The sequence below is a fragment of the Cebus imitator genome, unplaced genomic scaffold, assembly GCF_001604975.1.
Source record: "Cebus imitator isolate Cc_AM_T3 unplaced genomic scaffold, Cebus_imitator-1.0 Scaffold461, whole genome shotgun sequence".
Lineage (NCBI taxonomy): Eukaryota > Metazoa > Chordata > Mammalia > Primates > Cebidae > Cebus > Cebus imitator.
Window position 1 is genome coordinate 1,406,968 of NW_016107776.1, and position 27,249 is coordinate 1,434,216.

A 27,249-nucleotide genomic window follows, 5' to 3' on the forward strand; every position below is an offset into this window, starting at 1 on the left:
ACGCATTCTGTCCTGCTTTTTGCTTTTTTAAAGAGACAAGAGTCTTGCTCTCTCTCCCATGCTGGAGTACAATGCTGTCATCAAGGCTCACTGCAACCTCAAACCTCTGGGCTTGTGTGATCCTCCCACTTCAGCCTCTCGAGTAGCTGGGACTATAGACACACACCACCGTGCCCAGCTAACTTTTAATTTTTTTTAAAGACAGGGTCTCACTGTGTTGCCCAGGATAATTTTGAACTCCTGGATCTCAAGTGATCCTCTCACCTTGGCTTTCCAAAGTGTTGGGATTACAGGCATGAGCCACTGTGCCTGGCCTGTCTTGGTTTTATAGGGGAGAAAGAGAAGTCTGCTGTGTCCTGCTAAATCTCCTTGTGAGTGACATCACCCTTCTCAGCTACATAAATAACATTAGAAAGAGAACCAGGTGTGCACACCACAGGCTGAGCAATTTTTCTAAAATACTCAGTCCCAGGCTACCATTTACCATACCCATCACCACAGCACTGCAAGTGCCTGACAGGGCACCTCTCTTCGGCTCTCAGAGGGCAAACCTGAGAGTCAGGGCATGGAAGTCTGCCTGCATTGGTGCCCCCAATCCCAGAATTTCATTAATGAACTCAAAGGCCTGTTTCTGCAGCACACAGCAGCTCACACAAAGCTGCAACACGTGGTCACTGTGTCCTGATGTTCACTGTGTGAGCACCACGAGGTGTGAGCACCACAAAGGGAGCTCCAATCTGCATCTCTGAACTTCTCGTTAGATGGCAGCTGATCAGATCAGAAGGCCCTCAAAGTGAACCAGTCACTTACCTCTGATCAGCTTCAGGAACAATCTAGGACATCAAGATATGCATCACTGGTAATAGCAAAAAATCTGAAATTATCTCAAGATCTAAGAACAAGACAGTAATTGAGGATGGCAGGAGACATTCTAGAGGAGTATGACAGAGTTCCTTGGCGTCAACCAGGGCTTGCTAATTAGAGGAGGAAGGACATTTCATTCCATGTTGATGTGGAAGATGCTGCACAAAACCTAGGATAGCATGGCCTTAACTATGGGAAAGAACCAGAAAGGACACCAGACCTTCTCTCTCATGGAATGGTTCTCTTCTATTTCTCTCTACTTTCTGGCTTCTACAGTTACCACACATACTTTTAAGGTTTTTGGATCACAGTACGATAGCCTTACCTGTTCACTGCCAATTTAAGTTTCAAAGGAAGATCATGAATCCAGACAGTCCCTCAGAGGGCTTGCTGTGCCCAACACCCCTCTTCCCCCAGCAGGGGGCGCTGCTATTGCTGCAACAATGCAGCGAGGGCGCCCAATCAGCCCCCAAGAAACTGCTTCCTTGCAACAAGGCCAAAACGAAGCCCTGAGAGAAAACCAGCAGAATGCGGGTTACAGAATCTCAAGGTGCCACATTTGGACTGAGACGTACCTCATAGATACACCCTACCCACTGCTGGACTTCGAGAACCTACAAGGCTCCTCTGCCACCCAGCACTTGGGAATTCCCTGCATGGCAGCACATGGTGCCACAGGGCAGGTAGGCAATGCTCTTTAAAACACCAAACTCACTCTGCAACTAACCACAGTGGTGACCACCCTCCATTCTCCTTCCTGTGCCAGCCAGGCAGGGACCTCTACCTGAAACAAGGGCTGGAGAAACCAGCAGGAAGACTAGCGCCCTGAGGACAGGCTCAGCATGGGCCATGAGCACACACAGCCGACTCCTGCTTCTAGAAGGTAATGGGATGCCAGCAAGACTGCATGGAGGACACTTTCTTGAGCCAGAAGCCTAATGAACATACCAGCTGGGCCTGCAACAGCTGAAAACATTGGCTGTTCCATGGATGCTCACTTTCCAAATACCAAGAAATGGAAAGAAAAGGCAAGTTCGGCTGGGCACAGTGGCTCACGCCTGTAATCCCAACACTGTGGGAGGCTGAGACAGGTGGATCACTCGAAGTCAGGAGTTTAAGACAAGACTTGCCCATCTCTACTAAAAATACAAAAACAAACAAACAAACAAACATAAAATAAGCTGGGTGTAGTGGCGTGCCTATAGTCCTAGCTACTTGGGAAGCTAAGGCAGGAGAATCACTTGAACCCAGGAGATGGAGGTTGTAGCGAGCCAAGGTCATACTACTGCACTCCAGCCATTCTAGCCTAGGTGACAGAGCAAGTCTCTGTCTCAAACAAAAAAAGAAAGAAAGAACGAAAAAAGAAAAGGTAAGTTCTAGGCTGGGCATGATAGCTCACACCTGCAATACCAGAACTCTGAGAGTTGAGGCAGTCGGATTACTTGAGGTCAGGAGTTCAAGACCAGCCTGGCCAACAGGGTGAAACCCCATCTCTACTAAAAATACAAAAATTAGCCAGGTGTGGTGGTATGCGTCTGCAGTCCCAGCTATTTGGGGGCCTGAGGCACACAAATTGCCTGAACTCAAGAGGCAGAGGTTGCAGTGAGCCAAGATCACGCAACTGCAATCCAGCCTGGGTGACAGTGAGATTCTGTCTCAGAAAAAAAAAAGAGCAGCTCTCACTTTCCTGCTGGGCTTGACCTGTGGTATAGAAGTTTCCATGAAGTGAGGTCCTGAACAGGAGAACGACAGTCCAAAGAGGCAAAGGCAGCAGCTTCCAATGGCTGGGCAGTCACTATGTGCCACCACCAAGCTGGCTCTGAACACACACCACATCCTTCCTCTGCATGAGAGACCAGGACAAGGGAGTCCCCCAGGAAGCCTGAAGACATGCCGAGACACACAGGGAGATGGCAGAGACCTCCAACTTCGTCACACAAGGTGGTCAGCCTCCCTCAGCTGTAAGTAAACGTGAGTTTTGTGGTGTGTTTCACACAAGGCTCCATTTAAGTAAGAAGGTGACATGCGGACCCTGGGCCCAAGTCATTTGGTGCCATGCCGAGGTAGGATGCAAGCTCAGCTACAGCCAAACCCCTCAGAATCCCCCCTCAGGTGGCTTCCCAGGGACCTGAAAGAGGCAGCAGTCACCAGGAAGGACATTACGGAGCAACCCCCAGGTGTGAGATGCAGCCTGCCATGCAGCACTGCGCACCCAGGCACTGCACCCAGCAGGCCCGCAGAAAATCATAAGACCAGGTGTGTGGCTGGCACCCTTAAGACGACAGCAAAGTATAGGCATACTGCCAGCTGTGGGCTGAAACTCAGCCACAGTCTTACCACATCAACTAGCACATTCTGATTCTTTCTAAAGCCAACACCCCATCCAAGTCAGGATCAACAGTGTTTCCACCACCATGTGGAAACAGGAAGAACTGAAGCCCCAGACTGTACGTCTCCCCGCCTCAGTGGCAGCAAGGAGAGGTGGGGCTATCCAAGAAAGTACAGAAATCCTGGGCCTCCAATCCAGGACACTAGGAGGCCAGGTGAGCCCGTCTGCATTCACTAACACTTGACACACGGAGACACATGTTCCACACACGTGACACACCAGCAGGCTCGGCAACATGAGAGTGGCACGCTTCTCACCACACAATGCTGGAGTCCCTGAGTGCAGGTGAGCACCAGGATGCCCTCTCCCACACTCCTGCTGCGTATGGCTCCCATCTGCTTCGGAAAGCTGCCCTCCACCCTGGTCCGCTCTGTACTCAGACTCTCAAATGGAAGGTGAGAGGTGAGGATGAAACTGCAGCCTTCTACTCTCTGATACACATTCCCAGAGTGACTCAGAGTGGCAAGGAAGAAGGATGATGAAAGATGCCCAAGCAAAACTAGAAACAACATGCACTATGCAGCCAGTGGGTCCTAGACATGACCAAGCACACACAGCTGGCCACCCCAAGGACTCTAGGGGTGTCTCACAGAGTGCAAGGGGGAGAGAAGCCCCTGCTTTACCAACTTAGCCCCAGTACCTAATCAAACCAGGACTCTCACTGTAGCACACCATGCACAGGTGACAATGCACCTGCCAGTGACTACAGAGCCCACAGCCCCCAGACCCTCACCTGGACTCCAGGAGCCACCATCTGGGCAGTCTGAGCTGTCTGTACTGCTGTCTGCTGCTGCACCTGGGGCTGCACCTGGGGCTGCTGCACCACCATTGGAGCTCGGACCTTGTGGGAGGAAGACAGAATGTGATTTGGAACCACCTGAGGCAGAGAGCAGAGCCCACTCCTCCTGTGGGAGCTTAGGAAATGGGGTCTTTCTTGAGATGGGGAATGGGACTTTCATGATTTCATGTGCTGTGATGTCACCTCACTGGCCATTTAGGATCCCAAAAGCTCAAATCCAACTCTGGCAAGAGGCAGCACAGCCCTCCCACTGGTATGTCTCCACATATCCCTCAGCATCAGCTATCACCACAAGCAGTGACAGCTTCCAATGCAGAGCTTACAGCCTAGCCTGCCCATCCTCTGGGCCAAGCATACTGAAGGTCCACAAGAGCCTCACTCAGCCTCATTCCTTGAAGTAAAGCAGGGTCACCAGCCGGCCAGCAGAAGGAAAGGCCTAGTGGCTCCTGTCTGTATTCTCAGCATTTTGGAAGGCCAAGGCCAGCAGATTGCTTGAGCCCAGGAGATTGAGACCAACCTGGGCAACATGGCCAAACCCGATCTCTACAAAATATATAAAAATTTGGCTGGGTGTGGGGATGCATACCTGTAGCCCTAGCTACTTGGGAGGCTGAGGTAGGAGGATCGCTTGAGCAAGGGAGGTCTGATCACATCAGTGCACTACAGCCTGGACAACAGAGAGAGACCCTGTCTCAAAAAAAAAAGGGTGGGGGGGCAAACTTGGGCAAAAGGGGCAACTGTGAATACACTGCATGGAGGGGACTCCAGAGGGACAAGGCCTGCACCATCACACAGGGGGCTCCTCCTTAGACATCTCCAAGCCAACAGGGCAAACTCTGCCAGGGCATACCCCCCCATGCAGCACACAAGGGTTCCAGTCCACACAGTCTCAGGGGTCAGTGTGTTGGCTCCCAGGTGACAGATGAGTGACCATATCTGCTCCTCATAACTCTCCTAGACTTCCAGCCTGCCTCTGTGAGGCCTCCTGTTCACCCCCACGCTTGGCTCAGGCCCCGCTCCACTCAATGAATCCAAGTAGAAAAGGCCACAAAAACTAAGTGAGCCAAACAGTTGTCCAAAAGACCCCATGGTACAGCTCACTCCATCCTGGTGATAATACTCTGTCCTCTGTGCCAGTGTCACTGACTAGACTGGCTTTGTGCAGAGATGCAAAATGAGACTGGGAATAACAGTCTTTTATGTTAATACTCCCCTCAAAAATATAGTAATGAATTTTGTTCTCCTGAGACTTGGCAGAGTGTAGAGAAAAAAAAGATATTTGTTTAGAATGTAACTCTGAACAGTTGGCAAACCACCAGACGCTGATAGAGCTGGCACATCCTTCCACATGGTGCCCATCAGTCAAATCACCTATACCCTGAAAGGCCCCACAGCACTACTGCAATCAGCCACGCTGCTTGGAATGTGACTTGCTGCCCCAGCAGCAGCAGCAACCTGTATGGGGTGCAGATGCAGCTCCCGGAACATGAAACACAAAACACATGCTCCCCTGCTGATACTAGAGGTGGCAGGGCTGGCAAGGGGTGGGGCTGCCGGAAGTCTCAACTCTTGAATAATAGGACATGCTGTCTCTAGTCAAAGAACGTAGAAACTGCTGTTGACAGAGCCATGAGCTGCAGGCCACAGGTACTCACAAATTTCAGTGGTGGTTGGGTATACAACATTTGTCCAGGGAGAGCTTGCGCCTGCGACACCAAAGGCTGGGTCTGCGACTGTGGCGGGAGTTGTGATGGTTGGTTCTGAGCAACTGGAGGCTGCTGGGGCTGTGGCGGTGGCTGGTGGTGCTGTGGGTGATGCATCTGCTGCAGCTGCTGGGGCAGGGCCTGGGAGGGCGGAGGCTGTGGCTGCTGCATCGGTGGCTGCTGAATTGGCGGCTGGGCCTGCAATGCCTGTTGCTGCTGCTGCTGCTGTTGCTGCTGCTGCTGCTGCTGCTGTTGCTGGAGCTGCAGCTGTGCCATTCGCTGCAGCTGCTGTTGCTGCTGCTGTATCTACAGATAGAACAAGCAGCACTCAGTTATCACTCATCCACCTCTGGGACACCAGCTCCTCCCTGTGCCAGCCTGGGTCCCAGGAAGCACAGGCAGGCAACTGCACAGCCATCAAGAAGGCCTTCCTGGACGGGCGCAGTGGCTTATGCCTGTAATCTCAGCACTGTGGGATGCCGAGGCAGGTGGATCACAAGGCCAGGAGTTTGAGACCGGCCTGACCAATACGGTAAAACCCCATCTCTACTAAAAATATAAAAATTCGCCAGGCATGGTGGCGCAGGCCTGTAATCCCAGCTACTCAGGAGGCTGAGGCAGGAGAATCGCTTGAACCTGAGAGGTGCAGTTTGAGTGAGCTAAGATTGCGCCACTGCACTCCATTGTGGGTGACAGAGTAAGACTCCGTCTCAAAAAAAAAAAAAAAAAAAAAAAGAAGGCCTTCCTGGGCTGACCTCTCACTCACATGGGGAGGGACACACCTCCCATAGAAAGGCTCTGGGCCTCCAAGGCCAACACCAGCTGCCTTCCTGACACCAAGGAGGCATCAAGTGCATGCATGGGCTCTGGTCACTACAGGCTGGCTACCATTCCCCTAGGATGGTTCAAAGGAAATATCTAGAAGCTTCAGCAAAAGGTGACAATTAATAGCAGCTCCATGGAAGCTAGGATAAAAGCTGGGGCAAAATGCAGATTTCTGAAGCCTCCGCAATGGTGCTTGCTTTGCCCCTAGAGGTCAGTGGTATGAGCCTCACATGTTGACGGTCAAGGTCTGCTTGTCAGGATGAGAAGGAAAAGTGTGGCTGCAGATGCACTGTCAGCTCTGGGACAGGAGCCCCAAGATCCAGAGAAGCCCAGCAAGCTGAGGCCTGAAGGGGTGGAGGGTTGTGGGGGCCCTTTGAGGCTTTCCTTTCCCAACCAAGACCTGCTGTGAGGACAGATGTTTAACACATCTAGACTCTCACTGGAAACCATGGGAAGCTGAACAGCTTCTGAGAAGCAGTGTTGCCAGCATGACATCACCATTATCCCATGGAACACCAGCTGGAGGTCAACTAACACTGAGCCCAGACCCCAAGACAGAGAGGAAAACAGGAGGCGCATGTGTCCTCAGCGATAATGGCCCACACTGGCTCAAGCAGTCCCAAACCTCAGAGTGTTTGTCTCCCTTCTTGCTTCAGCTCACTCTTGCCTGAATCCCTTGCAGCCCCTGAAGCACACAGGAGGCCCACAGCCAGATGCCCAAAGCCAGAATGGAAAGGATCGATTGCAGAACCTTCCTAGTGAGTCATGGCCTGTTTCTCCTGCCTGTTCCAGACTTTTCAAGAAGCCCATGAAAAAGGGCAGGCACACATGTGTCAAGAGGACCCTCAGCTGGCTCTGGGCACTGCACCCAGCATCATGGCTGATGCCAGCCCAGGGCTCACACTGCAGGAGGAGGCCAAGAGCAGGAACAGGGAACTTGGTACCTGTTGCTGATTTTGATGATGCAATTTAATTAGATGCTGCTGCTGCTGCTGCTGCTGCTGGAGCTGCTGCTGCTGCTGCTGCACTACTGCTTGGAACTGTTGCTGCATGGCACTCTGCTGAGCCTGGAACTGCTGCTGTTGCTGCTGCTGCTGCAGCGCCGCCTGCTGCTGGAACTGCTGCTGTTGCTGCTGCTGCAGCGCCACCTGCTGGAGCTGCAGCTGGGCTGAGAAAAGACCAGAGTCGCCAGTCAGTCCACGGAGCAGAATCTCTGCTACAGGGCTGCACAGCAGGGGACAAAACAGCCAGCAAAGGCCCCACTGCCATGGCCGCCACTGGAATCTGAATGTTCCACTTACCACAGACAGAAAGAGAAAATACGAAGTAGCATTTGTGTTGATTTTGGAATTTCCTATCTGAGTTACTCTATAATAACCAAAGAGAAAAGAAAAGGGACAATTAAGTCTTTTGGATAGATAAGAAGCCTAGACTCTGGCAACCAGTAATCTCTCTGTCTCTATGGATTGGCCACTTCTGGACTGTTTGTATAAATGGCATCAGACATGTGCTCTTTTGTGACGTTTCTTTAGCATACCATGTTGTGGCATGTATCAATTTTTCTGTGTTATTTTTATCACCAAATAATATTCTACTATATCAGTTTCCCATGTTTTATTTATCCATTTATCAGCTGATGAACATTTGGGCTGCTTCTATTTTGTGGCTATTATGAAAACTACTCATGTGAACAGTCCATTTCAAGATTTTCTGGGGGGTGAGGTTTCTTTTGGGGTGAACACAAAAATGTTCTAAAATTATGATGGCTGCACAACTCTGAATTACACTAAAACCTACCAAGTGGAGCACTTCAGATGGGTGAACTGTATCTTAATGAGAATTATGTCTCAGTAAAGCTGTATCAAATACAAAAAGATCCTTTATATAATTTGCCCAGTTTCCTCTAATGATAACATTCTACAAAATTACAAGGTATCATAACCACTATGTATGCTCACTTGTGTGGGTGTGTGTACTAAGTTCTAGACAATTTTACCCCCTGGGTGGGTTCAATCACCACCACAGTCAGTACACTGCACAGCCCCACACTGCAAGGATCGCTTGTGTTGCCAACTTTCTCAGGAACCCTGACCCACTCTCTCGAAACCAGCATAGCAGCCTTCATTTCTAAAATTTTGTCATTTCAAAATTATATATATTTCAAAAATGGAACCATACAGTATGAAACTTCTTTTTGGGATTGGCTTTTTACATTCACCATACAGGCTGTAGTTCTACCAGTAGTTCCTTCCTTGTATTGCCAGAGTATTCCATGGTACAAGCACCTCACAGTGTGTTTAACCATTCAAGTTGAAGGACATCTGGGCAAATGAAGATTTGGGCTACTACAAATAAAGCTGCTGTGAAAATTTGTGCATGGGTTTGTTTGTGGGTTTTGTTTGTTTGTTTTTTGGTGTTTCTGTTTTTGTTTTGAGACGGAGTTTCGCTCTTGTTGCCCAGCATGGAGTGCAGTGGCACAATCTCGGCTCACCACAACCTCCACCTCCCGGGTTCAAGCGATTCTCCTGCCTCAGCCTCCTGAGTAGCTGGGAATACAGAGTGTGCACCACCCATGCCTAAGTTTGTATTTTTAGTAGAGACAGGGTTTCTCCATGTTGGTCACACTGGTCTCGAACCCCTGACCTCAGGTGATCCGCCCACCTCCGTCTCCCAAAGTGCTGGGATTACAGGCGTGAGCCACCACGCCCAGCTTTGTGCGTGGGTTTTTATGCAAGGTTTTCATTTCTCTAGGAAAAATGCCCAAGAGTGTAACTGCCAAGTTGCATATTTCATTTTGGAAGAAGGTAAAATCACTTTACATTCTTACCAGCAATATATGAGTGATTCAGTTTCTCTGTCACCAACATTTGAGGCTATCACTATTCATCTTAGCAATTCTGATGGGTGTAAGATTTTTTTTTTTTTTTTTTTTTTTTTAAAAATTACTTTTAAAATTTTTTTTTTTTTTTTTTTTGAGATGGGGTCTCACTCTGTTACCCAGGCTGGACTACAGTGGTACCATCATGGCTTACTGCATCCTTGACCTCCTGGGCTGGAGTGACCCTCCTCCCTCAGCCTTGTAAGTAATCATAATAAATGTGAGTAGACTAAACTTTTATTTGTCTTTCCTTTTTTCTAAGCTTCTTTGTGTTTATTGCATTTTTGTTGGATGATTGGGCTGAACTCTGTATCAGCTGGATCTCTGCATTGTATTTTTGCTATTGATTTTAAATTTTATGAATTATTTCCATTGTTTTAGCAATAATTTTTCAATTTTATCATGCATCTTTAAAGTATAAACATTATCAATATTTTAGCATTTCCCAAATTTACTACTTTTTAAAGTAGGTTTTACATGTATACAACAGACCCGATATTCACGCTATATCTCCCTTCTGACTTTCATTTATTTCATTTTTTGGTGATGTTACTCTTCACAGCAGACATTCTATTAAGAAGCTGGGGAGACTTGAGGTTAGGAATACAGCCTCTGAGCTAGGCTCCCTGAACTCAAAACCTCAACTCTGTCACTGCTCATTGCCTCAGTTTTCCCTGTTAGAAAAGACAACAATAGTATCCACTCCACACACTGGACTACGAATTAAGTAATCTATGATGTAAGTAAAACACTCAAAATAGTGCTTGGGGTTGGGTACAGTCGTTCATGCCTGTAATCCCAGCACTTTAAAAAGCCAAGGCAGTGGATGGCCTGCACTCAGAAGTTTGAGACCAACCTGGGCAACGAGACCCTAGCTCTATTAATAATAATAATAGTAATAAAAATAAAAATAGTGCTTGGAATGTGACAAGTCTGTATGGAGGTTAGCTTGAGCATTATTATTTTACAGAGGTAAATTTTTATTTACACCAGAGATTTTCAACCTTTTCACTACTGACATTTGACCCAGATGATTCTATGTAGTGGGGGCTGACCTGTACTTGTAAGACGGTTAGCAGCCTCTCTGGCCTCCACCCATTATGCACCAGCAGAACCCCCACAGTAGTGACATCCCAAAATGTCTCCAGACATTGTCAAATATCCCTTTGGTGCAACATCACCCTGGATGAGAATCACTGGTTTAGATTTACACACATTTACTATCATCTGTGCTCAACACTTCTTTTCCCATTTTATACCTGAGGGAAGAAAGGCTAAACAAAAGAATGTATCTAGGATGCAAAAAGGCTTATTGGAAAAAGGTGAAATAAAAGGATATATCCTTTGGAAAATCTTTTAGTGAAGGTCTCTAAGACTAGGTTTATCTAAAAACAACTTGCTTTTCGCATCCCTGAAAGAGTCTTGTGGGCATACAAATGGGACTGGCAGCTCTATTCTCAATGCTTTAACAATATTCTATCATCTTTCTGACTCCGTTGCTGAGTGTACTTACTGCTCCTTTGCAGGAACTGGCTATTTCTAAGTTATTCTTCTGGACTTTGGTGTTCTACAGTCTCACAGCAGTTGAGATGGTTAACTTGCTTGGTGCCAGCTGGACTTTTCTCAGTAGTTATCCCCTTACATACTGTTTTCTTCCATTCTCCCCATTTGGTCCTTTTGGGGCTCTGCTTGGATGCCGATTAGAATTTCTGATCTTATTCTCATTTCTTACTCTTGCTTTCACATTTTCCATGTGCTCTTCTCTGTGCTACATTCTTGGTAATTTCTTCAAATGCAGTTTCTATTACACAATTTTTTTCTACAGCTGTATCTAATGGGCTGTTTATTCCTCCACTTTCTTTATTCAGTAATTATATTTCTCATTTCTACAGCTTTCATTTGGTTCCATTTCAAATCTGTTATCACTGCTCACGATGCTTTTTCATTTGAAATTCTGCTCTTTTTTGTTTTCTATTTTTTCAGAGATGGAGTCTCGCTCTGTCCCCCAGGCTAGAGTGCAGTGATGCAATCACAGCTCACCACAGCCTCAAACTCCTGGCCTCAAGCAATCCTCTGCCTCAGTCTCCCGAGTAGCCAGGACTGTAGCTGCAAGCCACTGTGCCCAGCTCTCCACTTTTTCTTTATACACCCCATGGCCCGTATCTAACAGCTCCTGTATGTGTGGTCATTGAGCATGCCTACATCTGTCTATTATTCCTGTTCTCCTTCATGGTGTCTCTCCTTCCCCTCATGCCTGGTGATCTTTGTGTGCTCATTGCTTGACCTTAACGCGCAACAGACACAGGCCTTATATTGGGGACATGTTCCTCCAACCTGGACCTGCTTCTGGGGCATCTGATGGGTGACATAAGACCTAGCATAAATCCTGGCTGACTAAAGGAATCCTAAGCTTACTTTCCCCAACCTTGCAACAACCAAGGCTCAGGAGGACAAAGCCTCCCCCACTGCTGCAGGACAGCAATCCAAAGGGCACCGTAACCAAGACCTAGCTATCTAGGGGGAGGACGTGTCCTCAGCACCCAGTCCATCGCACAGTTGGCAGTAGAAATTATTTTTACAGTTGGCTTTACATGCACATGATATAAAACTCATTGAGAAACAAAAATGCAGACTGAAAAGCTTCGCTACCAACCCTGCACTGCAGCCCTAGCCATAGGAAGAGCCAGCAGTTTCAGCCTTTTCAGACTAACCTAGGTCACCTGAAGACTATCACAATGTCCCCTGGACTGCCCTTTGAGAGCCCCTGGCAAAACCTGACATAGGCTCTGCCCTCTTGGTGGCACTGGATGAAGACCTGAAAGGGCCTTAATCATGCAGTTGTCTTTGGGAAAGGTGTCAGGGAGGGATATCAAATGCCCATCAGGGTTGACAACACCACTTGTTTCACGGAGACAAGGGAGGCAAGTGGTGAAGGGCAGTGAGAGAGCGTCTCTGACAAAAGTGGTATGGCAAGATGCGGAAGTAGAGAATGCACTGTTTCACCTAGTGCCACACAGAAGACCAGGCCCTTTGGAAGCTAAAAACAGGATGTGGGCCAAGGTGGGACTAGAGAGGATGTGGGCAGGATACCAAGCTTCACCACTGAACTTCTCACAAAGAACTGGTTTAAGACAAAGTCTCTGGAGTGGAATGACAAGGCAACTCATGTGAGCATTCTAAACTCATACATTTAAAAACAATTTCTTATTGTCAAATATTAGCTCATGATAAAAATAAATGGACCCAGTACACAAGAGTAGAACGTGACAAAGAACAAGAGCGAGCACTTCCGTGGGTCCTCCCTAAGCCCAGCTGGTATACATATCCGATGTGCTAAGACAAGAGAGGTGAATGAAAGCTTGGGATGAAGAACCAGGTGGATTATTCTAGGATGGGGAAACCAGCATGTGCTGAGACTTAGACAACAGGAAGTAAGAGGAGAATTAAAGTATGATAAGGGACAGTGGCTGGCGATGGAGAAAGACTCTAGAGCAGGAGTGGGTAGAAATTAGGATGTCTGTGGCCTCAGAGAAGAGGAAACCCGACGCAGGATGGGATAGGAGTGTGAGGATGGGGTTAGGCAGCAGCTTCCATCCCAGTTCTTGGCCTGGGGTACAACTCTGGTTCTCATTAGCTGCTGCGCTGACAAAGCAGAGGGGGTGATGCTGCCCTCTTCATAGGGTTATCATGAGGGGTGTGTGACGAAAATATGCTAAAGCACCAAAGCTTGTACACAGATATCCACAGCAGCTTTATTTGTGTGAGAGTAGCCAAAATCAGCAAACAATCCAAATATCCTTCAAGGGTGAATGAATAAGCAAACTGTGGAAAATCCATTCCACAGAATACTACTTAGTGATGAAAAGGAATGAATTACTGATAAAACCCAGGTGGATCTCAAGGGTATCAGACTGAGTTTAAAAAGCCAATCTCGAAAAGTCACATATGGTACAATTCCATTTACACAACGTTCACAAAGGCACAGAACTACAGAGATACAAGACAAATCAGCAATTGTCAGGGCTTAGGGCTGGAGGGAGGGCATAATTTCCACGAGGTAACACAAGAGCTGGTTGGTGGTAATGGAATGGCTCTGAATGCCAATTGTGGTGATGGTTACTTGATTTGACCTGTGATAAAAATCAGACCTACACAGACCTACATATACATGTATGTGCAGCCCAAGAATGAGCATAAAAACTGATGAAGTTGGCCAGGCGTGATGGCTCATGCCTGTAATCCCAGCACTTTGGGAGGCCAAGGTGGGTGCATCACCTGAGGTGAGGAGTTCAAGACCAGCCTGGCCAACATAGTGAAACCCCATCTCTACTAAAAACACAAAATAAGTTGGGTGTAATGGCAGGCGCTCAGTTTCAGGTACTCAAGGAGGCTGATGCAGGAGAACCACTTGAACCCAGGAGGCACAGGTTGCAATGAGCCAGTATCACACCATTGTACTCCAGTGGGCAACAAGAGTGAAACTCCATCTCAAAAAAACCAAACAACTGATGAAATCCAAGTTAAGACTCTGAGATGATTGCACTGCCCCAATATTAATTTCTTGGTTTTGACAATGTTCTATGTAAGGTATTATTATTGGGGAGAGCTGGGTAAAGGGCATGCAGGAACTCTCTGTGCTATTCCACAACTTCCTGTGACTCCTAAACTATTTTAAAAATGAAAGGTTACATAAAAGGGAAAAAAACACTAAAGCACTTTGCAGTGGGCACAGCACACTCCAAGAAATGTTGATGGGACTCAAAGATACAATAAGATAGGTCCCGACGGCGGGCACACTTTGGGAGGCCAAGATGGGTAGATCACTTAAGCCCAGGAGTTCAAGACCAGCCTGGGCCACATGGTAAAGTCCCATCTCCACAAAAAATACAAAATATTAGCGGGGCGCAGGGCTGTGAGCCTGTAGTCCCAGCTACTTGGGAGGCCGCGGAGTAAGGATCACATAAACCCAGGATGTCGAGGCTACAGTGAGCTGTGACTGTGTCATTGCACTGAAGCCTGGCCCACAGAGCAGGACCCCATCTCAAAAGACAGGTCCTGGAAAGAGGAGGGAGGTTCTTTGCCCCCCCTTGAGAGCAGCTTTGGTTCACCTATAACATCTGATCACAGCCCAGTTCCCCACCAGGATAGCCACGTGGAGAGGACACAGTATGTCCTTCACAGGAGGGGAGCCTGAGGATGATATGGCTACAAGCCATGCCCAGGGTGACGCAGGGGCAAGGGCAGACTAGAAGAGATGGTGCCCAGAGCTCAGACAAACAGTGGAATTGTGGGTGCTCACACTCAGCCCTGCCTTGTGGCTGAGAACCCCAGGAAACACACTGTATCTATATTAGCCACAAAACACAAACCCTTGTATGGAGTGTCAGGCCATCCCCACCCCACCCTCTTGCCCAGGGCTAGGAGGAGGGCCCAGGAGCAGTTGACCCTTCCGGGAGCTCAAAGAAGACTGGACACCCTGTCTCACAACATACAACAAAGATTTAAAAAAAAAAAAAAAAAAAAAAAGCAATTTGGAGCTTCTTCATGCTTTTCTTGATACCATCATAAGCACAGGAATAAAATGTATTGTTGCTTGCAAGAAAGTGGCAAATCCTCCAGGAAGCGTGGTACTCACTCTGTGGAGTTGCCGTAGACACGACAGCCATGTTGTGAGGGGCCATCCCCGAGGTCCCAGGGGGCGGCTGCCCCGAGAGAGACATTGGCTGTCCCATGGCACTAAGGCCACCCATCCCGCCCAGAGACTGTCCCGGGCCCCGAGGAGGCATGCCAATTCCGGCGGCTCCCGCGGCAGGTCCGCCAGTCAGGCTCTGGAGTGCGTTCATAGGATCTGTGGGAACACAAGGGCAGAGCTTCTCAGGAAAGGACCTACTGGACTGACCATGGCTCAAAGGGTGTGAGGCTCACAGAGCACAGATCTCTCCTACCTACAGGCTCAATCCCTTCACGGCCCCAAGCAGTAAGAGACTAGACTTCTGGAGACTCCCAAATGCGAGTGACAAGAATGCCAGGTGTGTTGGTCAATGCTGTCAGACAGTGAGCTCCTCAAGAACAAGGAGCATGTCCCACACCTCTAGCCTGGCCTGGACCAGGGTCCTAATGTTAAGAGACAAATGACCTCTCTGATGCCTGCAGGTGCACTAAAGGTGGGCTGAGGCCTTGAGGGCAGGTGGCAACCCCTGCCCCTCCTGGCTGTCCAGGCCTCCTGCTAGGTGAGCATATAAAGTACGATGGGCCTTTCTACAGAGCAAGCGAAAACACAGTGGCCAGGGGATGCTATCCCAGGGATGGCGCAGGTCCATAGGCATACACAGCTCCACTCCTGCTGTTGCAGAGTCCAACTGAGCCTGGGCCCCTGTGTGCAGGGCCACCATGCCAGAACAGCTGAGGGGTCCACAGAGCACTGAGGAGAAAGGTGCCAAGCCCACAAGGTCAGCAACTCAGTGAGCAATGCCACAACCAAGGACAAGGATGCCATTGTCACAACAGTATGGACTTAATAGCAAAGGTCAGCGCCTTTGCTGGGTACACAGACAGGTCTGGCCTGGCAGGACCACCATGTCATACAACTGGGTGGTGCCCAGGATCCCATGCTCTAATGCCAAGGGCCCCAGATGTTCTGGCCACATGCCCTTGATGCTACTCAGCCCCAGCTGGGAAGAATTCCTGTCCTGGCTGAGTGGTAAGACCCACACAGTCAGAGACAGCTGGCATTTACAGCTCTACTGCCTAGGGCAGGGCAGACAGTGTTCGGCCTGTGAGGCCAGTGTACTCCCTTCCCGATGGCAGAATGCAGTCGGCCAGTCTGGATCTGTTAAACCCCTTCCCTGGCAGCTTAGTCAGCAGAGACCAAGGCTGAATTGACAGAATTCCCCTTATGTGATAAACCCTGAAATTTAAAAATACGGATTTCTAAACAATTTTTTTTTTCAGGCTGGAGTGCAGTAGCACGATCTCTGTTCACTGCAACCTCCACCTCCCAGGTTCAAGCGACTCTCGTGCTTCAGCCTCCTAAGTAGCTGGGACTACAAGCGCATGCCACCACATCCAGCTCTTTTTTGTATTTTTAGTAGAGATGGGGTTTTACCATGTTGGCCAGGCTGGTCTCAAACTCCTGACCTCAAGTGAGCTGCCCGCCTCAGCCTCCCAAAGTGTTGGGATTACAGGCATGAGCCACAGCATCCAGCCAGATTTCTAAATTTACAAAGAAACTTTGTAACTTAAAAAAGTGAATTCACAGCATTTTCTCAGAAATGCTACTACATATTACTATACAGAAAACAGCATAATAGTTCTCTACCAGAGAGAGAGCTCAACACTTTCAGATAATGTCTTAATAGCTTTGTGAGTGTTTATCTTTTTGCTAGGCAAAGGCAGCATTTGTGTCAAACAGGATGGGGAGGCATCATGTGACTTCATAGTCTGCAGGAAGACGAAGGCTGGAGGGGTCAGGGCACAGCTGGTCGGACTCCTCCCTCCAGAGTTCTCTCCGCAAGCATTCTCCTCTAGTGACAGGTTAACCCAGGCACATGAGGCATGCACTATGTCATTCTTGCCACCTCAAATCCAAAGTTGGGAGGAACTTTAACTCAAAAGGGAAAATTCTTACCACTGACGGAAGCTTGAGATTTCTTGTTATCTATATGAAAACACAAACAAAAAAAACCAAAGTAAACAAAGTTTTATATAACCACATTATTTCCATGGGTAGGTCAGTTCTGTAGACATCTGCCCAAGTTTCAATCACTATGGAGCTCCTAGTACTACCCCCCTACCATGGAAAGAGTTTCTATTCTTGGCAGCACTGGCCCCACAAGGGACCTGGGGGAAGAGGGTACAGAGTAGCTCCAGGGTCAACCTGGGACCTTAGGGAACTGCCCCCAAGGCTGAGGCACTCTGGGGTTGGGGACTCTAGGCCTACTATGGCTTTCCTTTCTTCCAGGTCTACAGTCTCAGCTCAGCCCTGAGCTAATAAATAATAAGAACACTATAGGAACCCCAGCGGGGCTGGAGTGGTGTTGAGACCCAACACTGCCTCCCTTTGCAGCCGACTCTGGTGAGGCAGTGTCTCTCTTACCCAGAGGAGGAAACCGAGGCTGTCCATGGCCAGCTGGAAACCAGTCCAGCTGACCCCAGTGCCCAATGAAGAACTTCCGTAGCAGCCATGGGGGCCTGGGCCTCCTGCTCGGCCCCTCCCCATGAGCCCGTGGGCCCCCCAGGACTGCGTGCGCCAATCAGGCCACTGTCCCTGGAAGCAGAACATGGGGAATCTTTGCCAGTGCATCTGGGCTAGATAATCTGGGCTGCTCATTCTCCTCCTGCACATCCCAACACCTTCCCAACACCACAGAGAAAGTGAGATCAGTGAAATTCACCTTGCTGGTCATTCTGGTGAAAAGTTAGTGTGGAAAGAAGGAAAACCTACCAGGCTCTGGGGTGCTCAATGTCTCCCTTTGTCCCAGCAACAGACACTGAAGGTACAGCTGCCTGTCCCTAACCCACAGGGGAATGGCAATGAGACTCGCCAGGCACGTGCTCCAAGGACAGGCCTGTGTCAAGAGTAGCCTGCCTCCAGTGGTTATGCAGTGGCAGTAGGCAGGAGCCATTGTTGGCTGAAAGCCAGCAGCTGCTGGCCCCAGTTTCCTTCAAAAGCTGTGGCCATCCAGGAATACTGGGTGTCCACATGCTTCCACATAACACATGCAAGCACCAAGACCCTGGCCCTAGGATGTGATGACAACTCACTTCTGCAAAGCAGGGGCCACTGCCTCGCTGACAACCACACTGGGCCCTCTGAATCAGAGGAGGCACAATGTGAGGTGAAGGGGCCCTCACCACAGCAGGGAGCCAGGGTGCAGACTCAGGAGGTCTTCCTCAGAAGCTTCTAGTCTGGAGGGAACATATGTCTAAGTGTCTCTGGCCTCCATGGGTCAATGAAATCAACTTTTAGGGAAGAGAGTTTCTGTTCCAGGGTAAACTGCTTATTTAAGAACTTCCCAGAAGTAAAAACAACAGCCCTATGAAAAGGGAGATTAAGTGGGCAAGTGAAAAAGCAACCCCATTTAGATCACTTTGAGGACAGCATTTCCATTATGTCAGAATCGCATTTTTGAGGCCAAGGCTCTGGGAGGATGGGGGATCTGGAATCAAATGCAAGGCAATGAAGAACTTCCCAGAAGCAAGTGAGGTGACACAGACCTTCTGACTCAAGCGCCATGGCCTGCCCAGAAAGCTCCACCAAGGCAGCAGCAGGGCTGGCCTCTCACAGCAATCTCAACAACCCAGAAATGCGAAATCTTACTTACGAATGTCTCGAAAATGGATAATGAGCCTGGCCACGAGAGAAAGGTATTCGTCCTAAAAGTAAAAACAGGAAGCAGTTTAATCCCAGATGAAGAAGTGCAGCCATCGGACTCCCCGTTCCCGCCCCCCTGCCTGTTGGCGTCGAGCTGAAGTCCACCCTGCAAGGCAGACTCAGACGCTTGGCCTCCTCTGGAATCCACCTCTCGGAAGAGAGCCATCAGTGCTCAGTTAGGCTGGCCAATAACAGGCACAAAGAAACAAGAAGGGGACAGAGAGCCTCCAACGGCCACTTCTCTCCCCTGACCTAAAGGCACTCAGCTGAGAGAGCTGGGAGCCATCTCAAGTGCCCTCTTTTCGTCATAAAGGGGACAGGCAGGTTGGGGGAACAAAGCGCTGGCCTGAGGGCACAAGGCCTGTCAGACGTAGCCGTGGGTGGGCCATTGTGTCTTTGCACTATCTGTACAGAAGGTTTTCATTTCTCAGCCCAGCCTGTTGCTGCCTCAGTATCTGCTGCAAATCTGGATAGAACTCCCCTGGCTGTGCTTTCCAGGATAATTTATGTTCATCTCTGTTTATGCACGGGCAAGGCAGCATGTGGAAGCCACTCACAGGTGAGATGAAGGCCACTGCCTGCTGAGGCACCCTCCTCTGTGCAGGCTCCTGTGTTTCTGGCATTGCCTGGCAGGGCCTGCCTTCCACCCATTGTCCTCTTTGGCCCCAAGGACACTCACTCTCAGGTCTTCCAGGGAAATCACTACTGTGAGTTAGTCTTTTGATCAGTACTGGGATGTCTGAGGTAAAGTCTTATTTCAGAGAAGCATCCTTGCCCTCTGCTGAAGTGCACATCCTTCTGACAGGGCAGCCTGGAAGGGACAAAGCCCCGGCTTCTTGCTCTGCTCACCCAACCTTCCTCCTGAGTCACTGTGACACTCAGAATCCATCCGCTACACTCTGAAGACAGCAGGGAAGAGGGAAAGATGATGAAAAGTGGTCTCAGATGAGTGTAAAACTGCGAGGACACTTCCAAAGTCTTTATCATCCCACATCTATCTCCAAACTCTACCCCACTTCTTTTTTTCGGCTCAGGGAATTAGCACGGGGACAACATAAAGAGGAAAGGCCCAGGAGACAGGAGAAGCTGGAATAACCAGTGAGGCCTGGCCAGAGCAAAAGGACACCAAGGCGGTTCTGTCAACACACCCAGTTTCCGGCTGCCCCCATAGATTTCTAATAGGAAAGACGATGTGCATGTGAAGGGGGCCCATAGGCAGCCTGTCCCTGAAGGACAATGGTATGAGGATGGGGGCAATGGAGGTGTGGGAACCTGAGGAACTCAGGAACAGAAGCGAGGTGAGCAGGTATGAGGGTAGGCGGGCCCGGGGGCTAGCCAGGTCGACATCTCACAACTCCTAAGGCCCTGGACCATTTCTTAGGTCTGCGATACTTTAAATAAATTTGTTGAATTTTCTCCACATCCATAAAAGGTAAAACAAGGGGAAGTAGGTTTCAAAAGCAACAAGATACTTCTACTTAGACATAAGACACTTAAACAAGGCTCAGGAGCATGTCCCCAAAGCCCTTCTGCAGAAAACCAGGGCTGAGCAAGACCCGCTGTCAGCCTAGCACCTGGAACCCAGTGGGCGGGCATCACCACCCTGCAGTGCCCAGCACCACTCCTGATCCACAGTAGGGACAGCCACTGCCATCTGTTGCAACTCTACTGTGGCTCTTGAGACTAGTGTAAGGAAGTTTGGTGGGCAACAGGGAGGGAGGGGACGCCTGATGTGAGAAACAAGCACAGGAAGCTGTCACGCTGCCAGCCAAGGAGCTGTCTTATGGGCAATGATGCTTCCTACCTTCCTCCAAAGGTAGGTTTATCTAGCAACAGCTAGGGGCCGAACACTGTGGGTCGGCCACAACAGCTTCTTTCCAGGGGAGAAAGCCCTGGATCTGAAACTGTGTCTCTGATCCCCCTGGCTGGGCTCTTTTACTCCTGACTCCTCACCACCCACCCCCACCCCAATCCAGATAGAGATTATTATGTGCCTTTCTGCTCCAAAGCACACCAACTTCCCTAGAACTGCTGCAGAAAAAGAGTTAAGGAGTTGGGAACCTCCCTTATCTTCACTCAGTCTGCTCCAGCTCCCCTGCTGGCTATCAAAATATATGTGTCCAGCTGCACCTAAGGCTGAGTATTACAAACCATAAACAATGAACACTGTGACAGTAACAGCTAGCACTTGGCACTTCATGGTGCCAGGCACAGGAGTCGAAAATTCACATGCCTTATTGCCTTGATTTCTCCCAACCACCCAAAGGCAGGTACTACTAACACACCCAGTTTACTTATGAGAAAACAGAAACATTAAAAAGCTTCATAGAGGCCAATCATGGAGGCTCGCACCTATTATTCCAACACTTTGGAAAGTCAAGGCAGGAGGGTCTTTAGGCCAGGAGTTTAAGACCAGCCTGGGCAACACAGTGAGACCCCATCTCTACAAACAAAATAAAAACATTAGCCTGGTGTGGTGGCACACGTCTTTGGTCCCAGAGTGGGAGGCTGAGGCGTGAGCCTGGGAGGTCAACACTGCAATGAGTTGTGACCACTCCACTGCACTCCAGCCTGGGCGACAGAGTGAGACCCCATCTCAAAAAGTTAAAAGCTTCATGGAATTTCCACACTTGCTTGACATGTGAAAATCTTGTACAAGGGCCTCACAAAACATTGTGGAGTGAACACAAGGAAGGAGACAGGAGAGAAAAACACTCCATGCCACATACACTGCAATGACATACACCTTTTATATAAGACGCGGGGAATCTAAACACACCTATTTGCTTACATCTGCCAACAGAAACACTGGAAAGATATACCAAAATTGAAAATCAACAACCCGACACGTATCAGGAACTGGGCTGGAAATGTTCCCTCTCTAAAGCCACAGTGTTCCCTCTCTAAACTGACAGTGTTATGGGTTTTCACTTGAGAAGCACATAAATCTTTTACTATTGAGAAGATAAAGCCAAATCAGGCCGTGCACAGTGGCTCACACCTGTAATCCCAGTACTTCAGGAGGCCAAGACAGGAGGATCACCTGAGGACAGGAGCTCAAGACCAGCCTGGCCAACATGATGAAACTCGATCTCTACTAAAACTACCAAAAAATTAGCCAAGCATGGTGGCGGATGCCTGTAGTCCCAGCTACCTGGGAGGCTGAGGCAGGAGAATTGTTTGAACTCGGGAGATAGAGGTTGCAGTGAGCCATGATCACGCCACTGCACTCCAGCCTGGGCAACAAGAGCAAAAACTCAGTCTAAAAAAAAAAAAGGTCAAAGCCAGGCACAGTGGCACAATCCTGTAATCCCAGCTACTTGGAAGGATAAGAGAGGAGGACTGCTTGCACCCATGAGTTCAAGATCAGCCTGGGCAACTCAGGGGCAACTCAGTAAATTATTTTCTTTCTCTTAAATAAATAAATAAATAAATTAAATAAATATTTTGAGACGGGGTGTTACTCTCGCCCAGGCTGGAGTGCAGTGGCACCATCACAGCTCACTGCAATTTCAACCTCCTGGGCTCAACTGAGCCTCCCAACCTCAAGCTCCTGAGCAGCTGGGACTACATGGACGCACCACCATGCAGAGCTTAATTTTTTGTATTTTTTGTAGAGATGCAGTTTTGCTATGTTGCCTAGGTTTGTCTTTTGCTCAGTCCTCAACCTCCAAAAGTACTGAGATTACAGGTGTGAGTCGCTATATCACTATAGCCAGCCTAAAATAATTTTCTAGCCGGGCGCGGTGGCTCACGCCTATAATCCCAGCACTTTGGGAGGCTGAGGCAGGTGGATCACAAGGTCAAGAAATCGAGACCGTCCTGGTCAACATGGTGAAACCTCATCTCTACTAAAAATACAAAAATTAGCTGGGCGTGGTGGCACATGCCTGTAGTCCCAGCTACTTGGGAGGCTGAGGCAGGAGTACTGCTTGAACCCAGGAAGCAGAGGTTGCAGTAAGCTGAGATCACGCCATTGCAGGTAACAAGAGTGAAACTCCATCTCAAAAAAGAAAAGAAAAGAAAATTTTCTAAAACGAAAAGTGGACCAAATCAAAAGAAAAAGTACAAGTCCTAAAACTTGAAAATAAATTAAAACAAATGAGCTGAATATCAAGTTGGTGGCAGAATCATATAGGGAAAATAAATATTTTGAGAGGCTTCTTAAAAAAATGAAACAACAAAATATTCTCAATGGAAGGACAAATGGAACCTCAACGTGTCAGTTTTAAGGAAATGTCAATTTTAAGGACAAACAGAACTTCAAGGTAATCTTAAATTTTCAATCTATCTTTTGTTATTGGTGGTAATATAAACTGTTTATGCCACTCAAAGAGAACCTATCTGTGGCCCCTGAGAGGACTCCTTGGACTGGAAAGCTCAGAAAAACAGCATTCCTGGAGGTCTTGAACACATAGGGTTTCAAACAATCATCTAGCCATGGCTGACAAAAGAAAACCTTTCTTGACCAAAAAACCCTCCATGTAATAAATGTGGGAGAAAAGCCAGAACTAGTCTGCAATTCCTAATTAAATGACGGAACCACCGGATGGTAATAGGAGCTTTACAAGGGTCAGGCTGTTGTTGCTCTCCAAACCTCCAAACTATGGTCTTTTGGGAATATCGACACCCAGAAATACAAATGTAAGGCAACACTCTGGATGTATTCTTGCTAAGAGACCACGGCACCCTCTGCTCTTTGATTTAGCACCCAGTTCACAAGAAGGAAGGGGCAGGCAGGATGAATCAGGAGCTTGGGAGGCATCAGAGCCCATGGGGAGGGCCGCAGGACATCTGGGCTGCTCCTTCACCAGGCCAGGAGGGGCCGAGGGGAGAAAAGACCCATGTTTGGATCCTGACTCAAAGAAGTCAACTATTAGGAAAAAAGTGTTGAACTTGAAGGAGGCCTTCCCATTGATGACAATAGTGACTCCATGTGATGGTTATGTGGGGCCCTAGCAAAGACCAGTATGGAGACGCTCAGCAGAGACACAACTCTGAGGGTGAGGATGTGCCCTCAGTACTTCAGGAGGAACACAGAGACAGCCAAGGGAAAAGTCACCAAACCACAGTAACTGCTGACTCTGGGTTAGAGAAATATGATACCTCTATGCTTTCATGTCTCAGTTTTCCTAATAGATTTTAAAATACCATCAAATTCCAAAAACAGTGCTTTCATGCCAGTATCCACAGCCCCCTGGGACTTTGGTCCCAGCCCACAGGACACATCATCAGAAACCAAGCAGGGATGAGGCAGCCCTAGCAGTGTCCCCCACCCAAGGAAATCACGCTGCCCTGACCTGGCCGCCAAGGAAAAACAGATCTGTTATCCATCATTTTCACTAGTTCTATTAAAAATATATGTAATAGGTTGGCTGAGATACAATTCACCCATTTAAAGCATGCCATTCAATGGTTTTTGGTACTATATTCAGAGTTGTGCAGCATTACCAAAATCAATTTTAGAACATTTTTTTTCTTTTTTTTTTTTTTAGGCGGAGTCTCACTCTGTCACCCAGTCTGGACTGCAGTGATGCCATCTTGAATCACTGCAAACTCTGCCTCCTGGGTTCAAGTGATTCTCCTGCCTCACCCTCGCAAGTAGCTGGGACTACAAGTATGCACCATCATGCCCAGCTTTTGTATTTCTAGTAGAGGCAGGATTTCACCATGTTGGCCAGGCTGGTCTCAAACTCCTGACCTCAAGTGATCTGCCAGCCTCAGCCTCCGAAGTGTTGGGATTACAGGTGTGAATCACCATGCACGGCCCAATTTTGGAACATTTTCATCACTCCAAATGAAAATTCCATTTCATCCACAGCACCCTTGGCCCTTGGCAATCACTAATCAACTTCCTATCTGTGGCAGGCTAAATAACAGTCCTTAAAGAAATCAGGTCCTATTCCCTGGAACCTGTAAATGTTCCCTTATATGGGAAAAGGGTCTTTGCAGATATGATTAAGTTAAAGATCTTGAGGTGGAGGGTTATCCTGGGTTATGCAGGTGGGCCCTAAGTGCAACTGCATGTATTCTCATAAGAGGGAAGCAGAAGGAAAGTTCACATACACAGAGAAGGCGATATGAAGATGGAACACTGAGAGAATTTATTTACCTTGTAATGCTGGCCTTGAAAACTGGAATGATACAGCCGCAAGCCAAAGAGTACCAGCAGTGACCAAAAGCTGAAAGATGCCAGGAATAGGTTACTGTCCTACAGCCCCCCTGCTGCCACTGTGATTTTTGCCCATGGTACTGACTTTGAACTTCTGGCCTTGAGAACTGTGAGATTAGATTTCTGTTCTTTTAAGCCAGCAAGTTTGTAGTAACTTCTTACAGCAGCCACAGGAAACATACAAATTTTGTCACCAGCAGTGGGGTGCCTAAATATGTGGCAGTCGCTTTGGAACTGGATAATAAAGAGAGGCTGGTAGAATTGTGAGAAGCATGACAAAGAAGGCCTAAGTGTCCTTGAACAGGCTGTGTGTAGAAATGTGGATGTTAAAGACTCTGTCACCCAGACTCTGCCTTAAAGGAAATGAGGAACTTGTTACAGAAAGTCTGTGTTATCTTTAAGAATACATATACTATCAAAAACAGAATGTTGGTAGAAACACGAACATTAAAGGTGATTCTAAGGACACAGAGGAAACAAAGAACATGTTACTGGAAACTACAGCAAAGGTGATCTTTGTTATATAATGGCAAAATGCTTAGCTGGATTGTGTCCCATAGCTGTGTGGAAGGCAGAATCATAAGCGATGAGCTTGCACATTTAGCTGAGCAGACTTCCAATCAAGGCATTCAAGACTCAGCTTGGGCCAAGCACGGTGACTTATACCTGTAATCGCAGCACTTTGGGAGGCTGAGGTGGCCCGATCACCTGAGGTCAGGAGTTCAAGACCAATATAGTAACCCATCTTTACTAAAAATACAAAAATTAGCCAGGCGTGGTGGTGGGTGCCTGTAATTCCAGCTACTTGGGAGGCTGAGGCAGGAGAATCGCTTAAACCCAGGAGGTAGAGGTTGCAGTTACCTGAGATCATGCTACTGCACTCCAGCCTGGATGACAGAGTGAGACATAGTCTCAGAAAAAAAAACAAAACTCAGCTTGGTTTCTTCTTGCTGCTTATAATAAAATGCAAGAGGAGGCCAGGTGCAATGGCTCAGGCCTGTAATCCCAGCACTTTGGAAGCCAAGGTGGCCAGATCACTTGAGGTCAGGAGTTCGAAAACAGCCTGGCCAACATGGTAAAACCCTGTCTCTGCTAAAAATACAAAAAGTAGCTAGGTGTGGTGGTGGGCGCCTGTAATCCCAGCTACCTGGGAGGCTGAGGCAGGAGAATCACTTGAACCTGGGAGGTGGAGGTTGCAGTGGGCTGAGATCGTGCCACTGCACTCCATCTTGGGCAACAAGAGTGGAACTTTATCTCAAAAAAAAACCCAAAAAGATAAATTGAGGGAAGAACTGTTAGGCAGAAAGGAACCTATACTTCATGATTTGGGAAATTCTCAGGCTATTTAGATTGGAAAAAATCGAAATGCTAAAACTAGGAGATTCACTGTTAGGAAAGTATGTTCTGCAGAAAATGCCAAGGGTGTGGCATGTCTTGCAAATGTCTCTAGTGCCAAAGAGATTAAACATGGGACTCATGAATCCCCTCAATCATCTCACAGAAGTGAGGAAGAGAGACAAAATTAGGAAAGATCTGTAGAGAAACCTCATCTAATGCTATGAATTCTAACATACATGCAGAAGTTCCACAAGGATTTTGAGAATGTTCTACCAGCAGAAACACTGCCAGCTTGGAGTATAAAGTTTACAGACTAGACAAAATCAAAGAACTCCCAAAACTGTAGAGGCAGGAATAGGCTGCCTCAAACTAGTCAGCCTCAAACATGTGCTGCCCTTTAAGAAAGTGAGGGCAGAGCCATGGACCCAGAGTTAGGAGCCTCCAACCTTATGGTAACTTGTTATGGCAGCCATGGGAAACTAATACACTGTCTCTATAGATCTGCCTATTCTCTGGACATTCATAAAAATGCAACATGTCATCCTTTGCGACTGCTTCATTTCATTTATGTAATGTTTTTAAGCTTCATACATGTTTTAGCATGTATCAGCCCTTCATTCCTTCATATGGCCACAGGATATTCCATTGTATGGATCTTCTACATTCTGTTTATCCATTTATCTTCTGGTAGACATTTGAGTTGTTTCTGCTGTTGGCTACTTATGATGTTATAATGATGCTATAAACATTTGTGTATATGTGTTTGTGTGGACATGTTTTCTTTTCTCTTGGGTATATACCTAAGAGTGGAACTTCGGCCGGGCGCGGTGGCTCACGCCTGTAATCCCAGCACTTTGGGAGGCCGAGGCGGGTGGATCACGAAGTCAAGAGATCGAGACCATCCTGGT

General features: G+C 48.1%; 1 protein-coding gene and 1 long non-coding RNA gene across 8 annotated transcripts in view; one reads left to right on the forward strand and one right to left on the reverse strand.

Moving 5' to 3' along the window:
* Positions 1-27,249, reverse strand: part of MED15 (mediator complex subunit 15) — an 83,991-nt gene that overhangs the window by 13,645 nt on the left and 43,097 nt on the right. For 4 of the 7 annotated variants that reach the window (XM_017512109.2, XM_017512107.2, XM_017512110.2 and 1 more), the window contains exons 3-8: positions 18,782-18,833; positions 17,086-17,115; positions 15,094-15,306; positions 7,525-7,748; positions 5,708-6,061; positions 3,987-4,094 (exon numbers count right to left, since the gene is read on the reverse strand). In XM_017512109.2, the coding sequence (XP_017367598.1) occupies positions 3,987-4,094; positions 5,708-6,061; positions 7,525-7,748; positions 15,094-15,306; positions 17,086-17,115; positions 18,782-18,833 (981 nt within the window). Of the gene's footprint in view, positions 1-3,986; positions 4,095-5,707; positions 6,062-7,524; positions 7,749-7,881; positions 7,949-15,093; positions 15,307-17,085; positions 17,116-18,781; positions 18,834-27,249 lie in introns of all 7 variants that reach the window. The other 3 variants (XM_017512112.2, XM_017512111.2, XM_037732655.1) reach the window with 2 other exon arrangements.
* On the forward strand, positions 4,101-7,515 carry LOC108291656. The gene is made up of 3 exons (XR_001819993.2): positions 4,101-5,699; positions 6,068-6,287; positions 7,263-7,515. It is a non-coding gene; the product is annotated as an uncharacterized LOC108291656 (long non-coding RNA).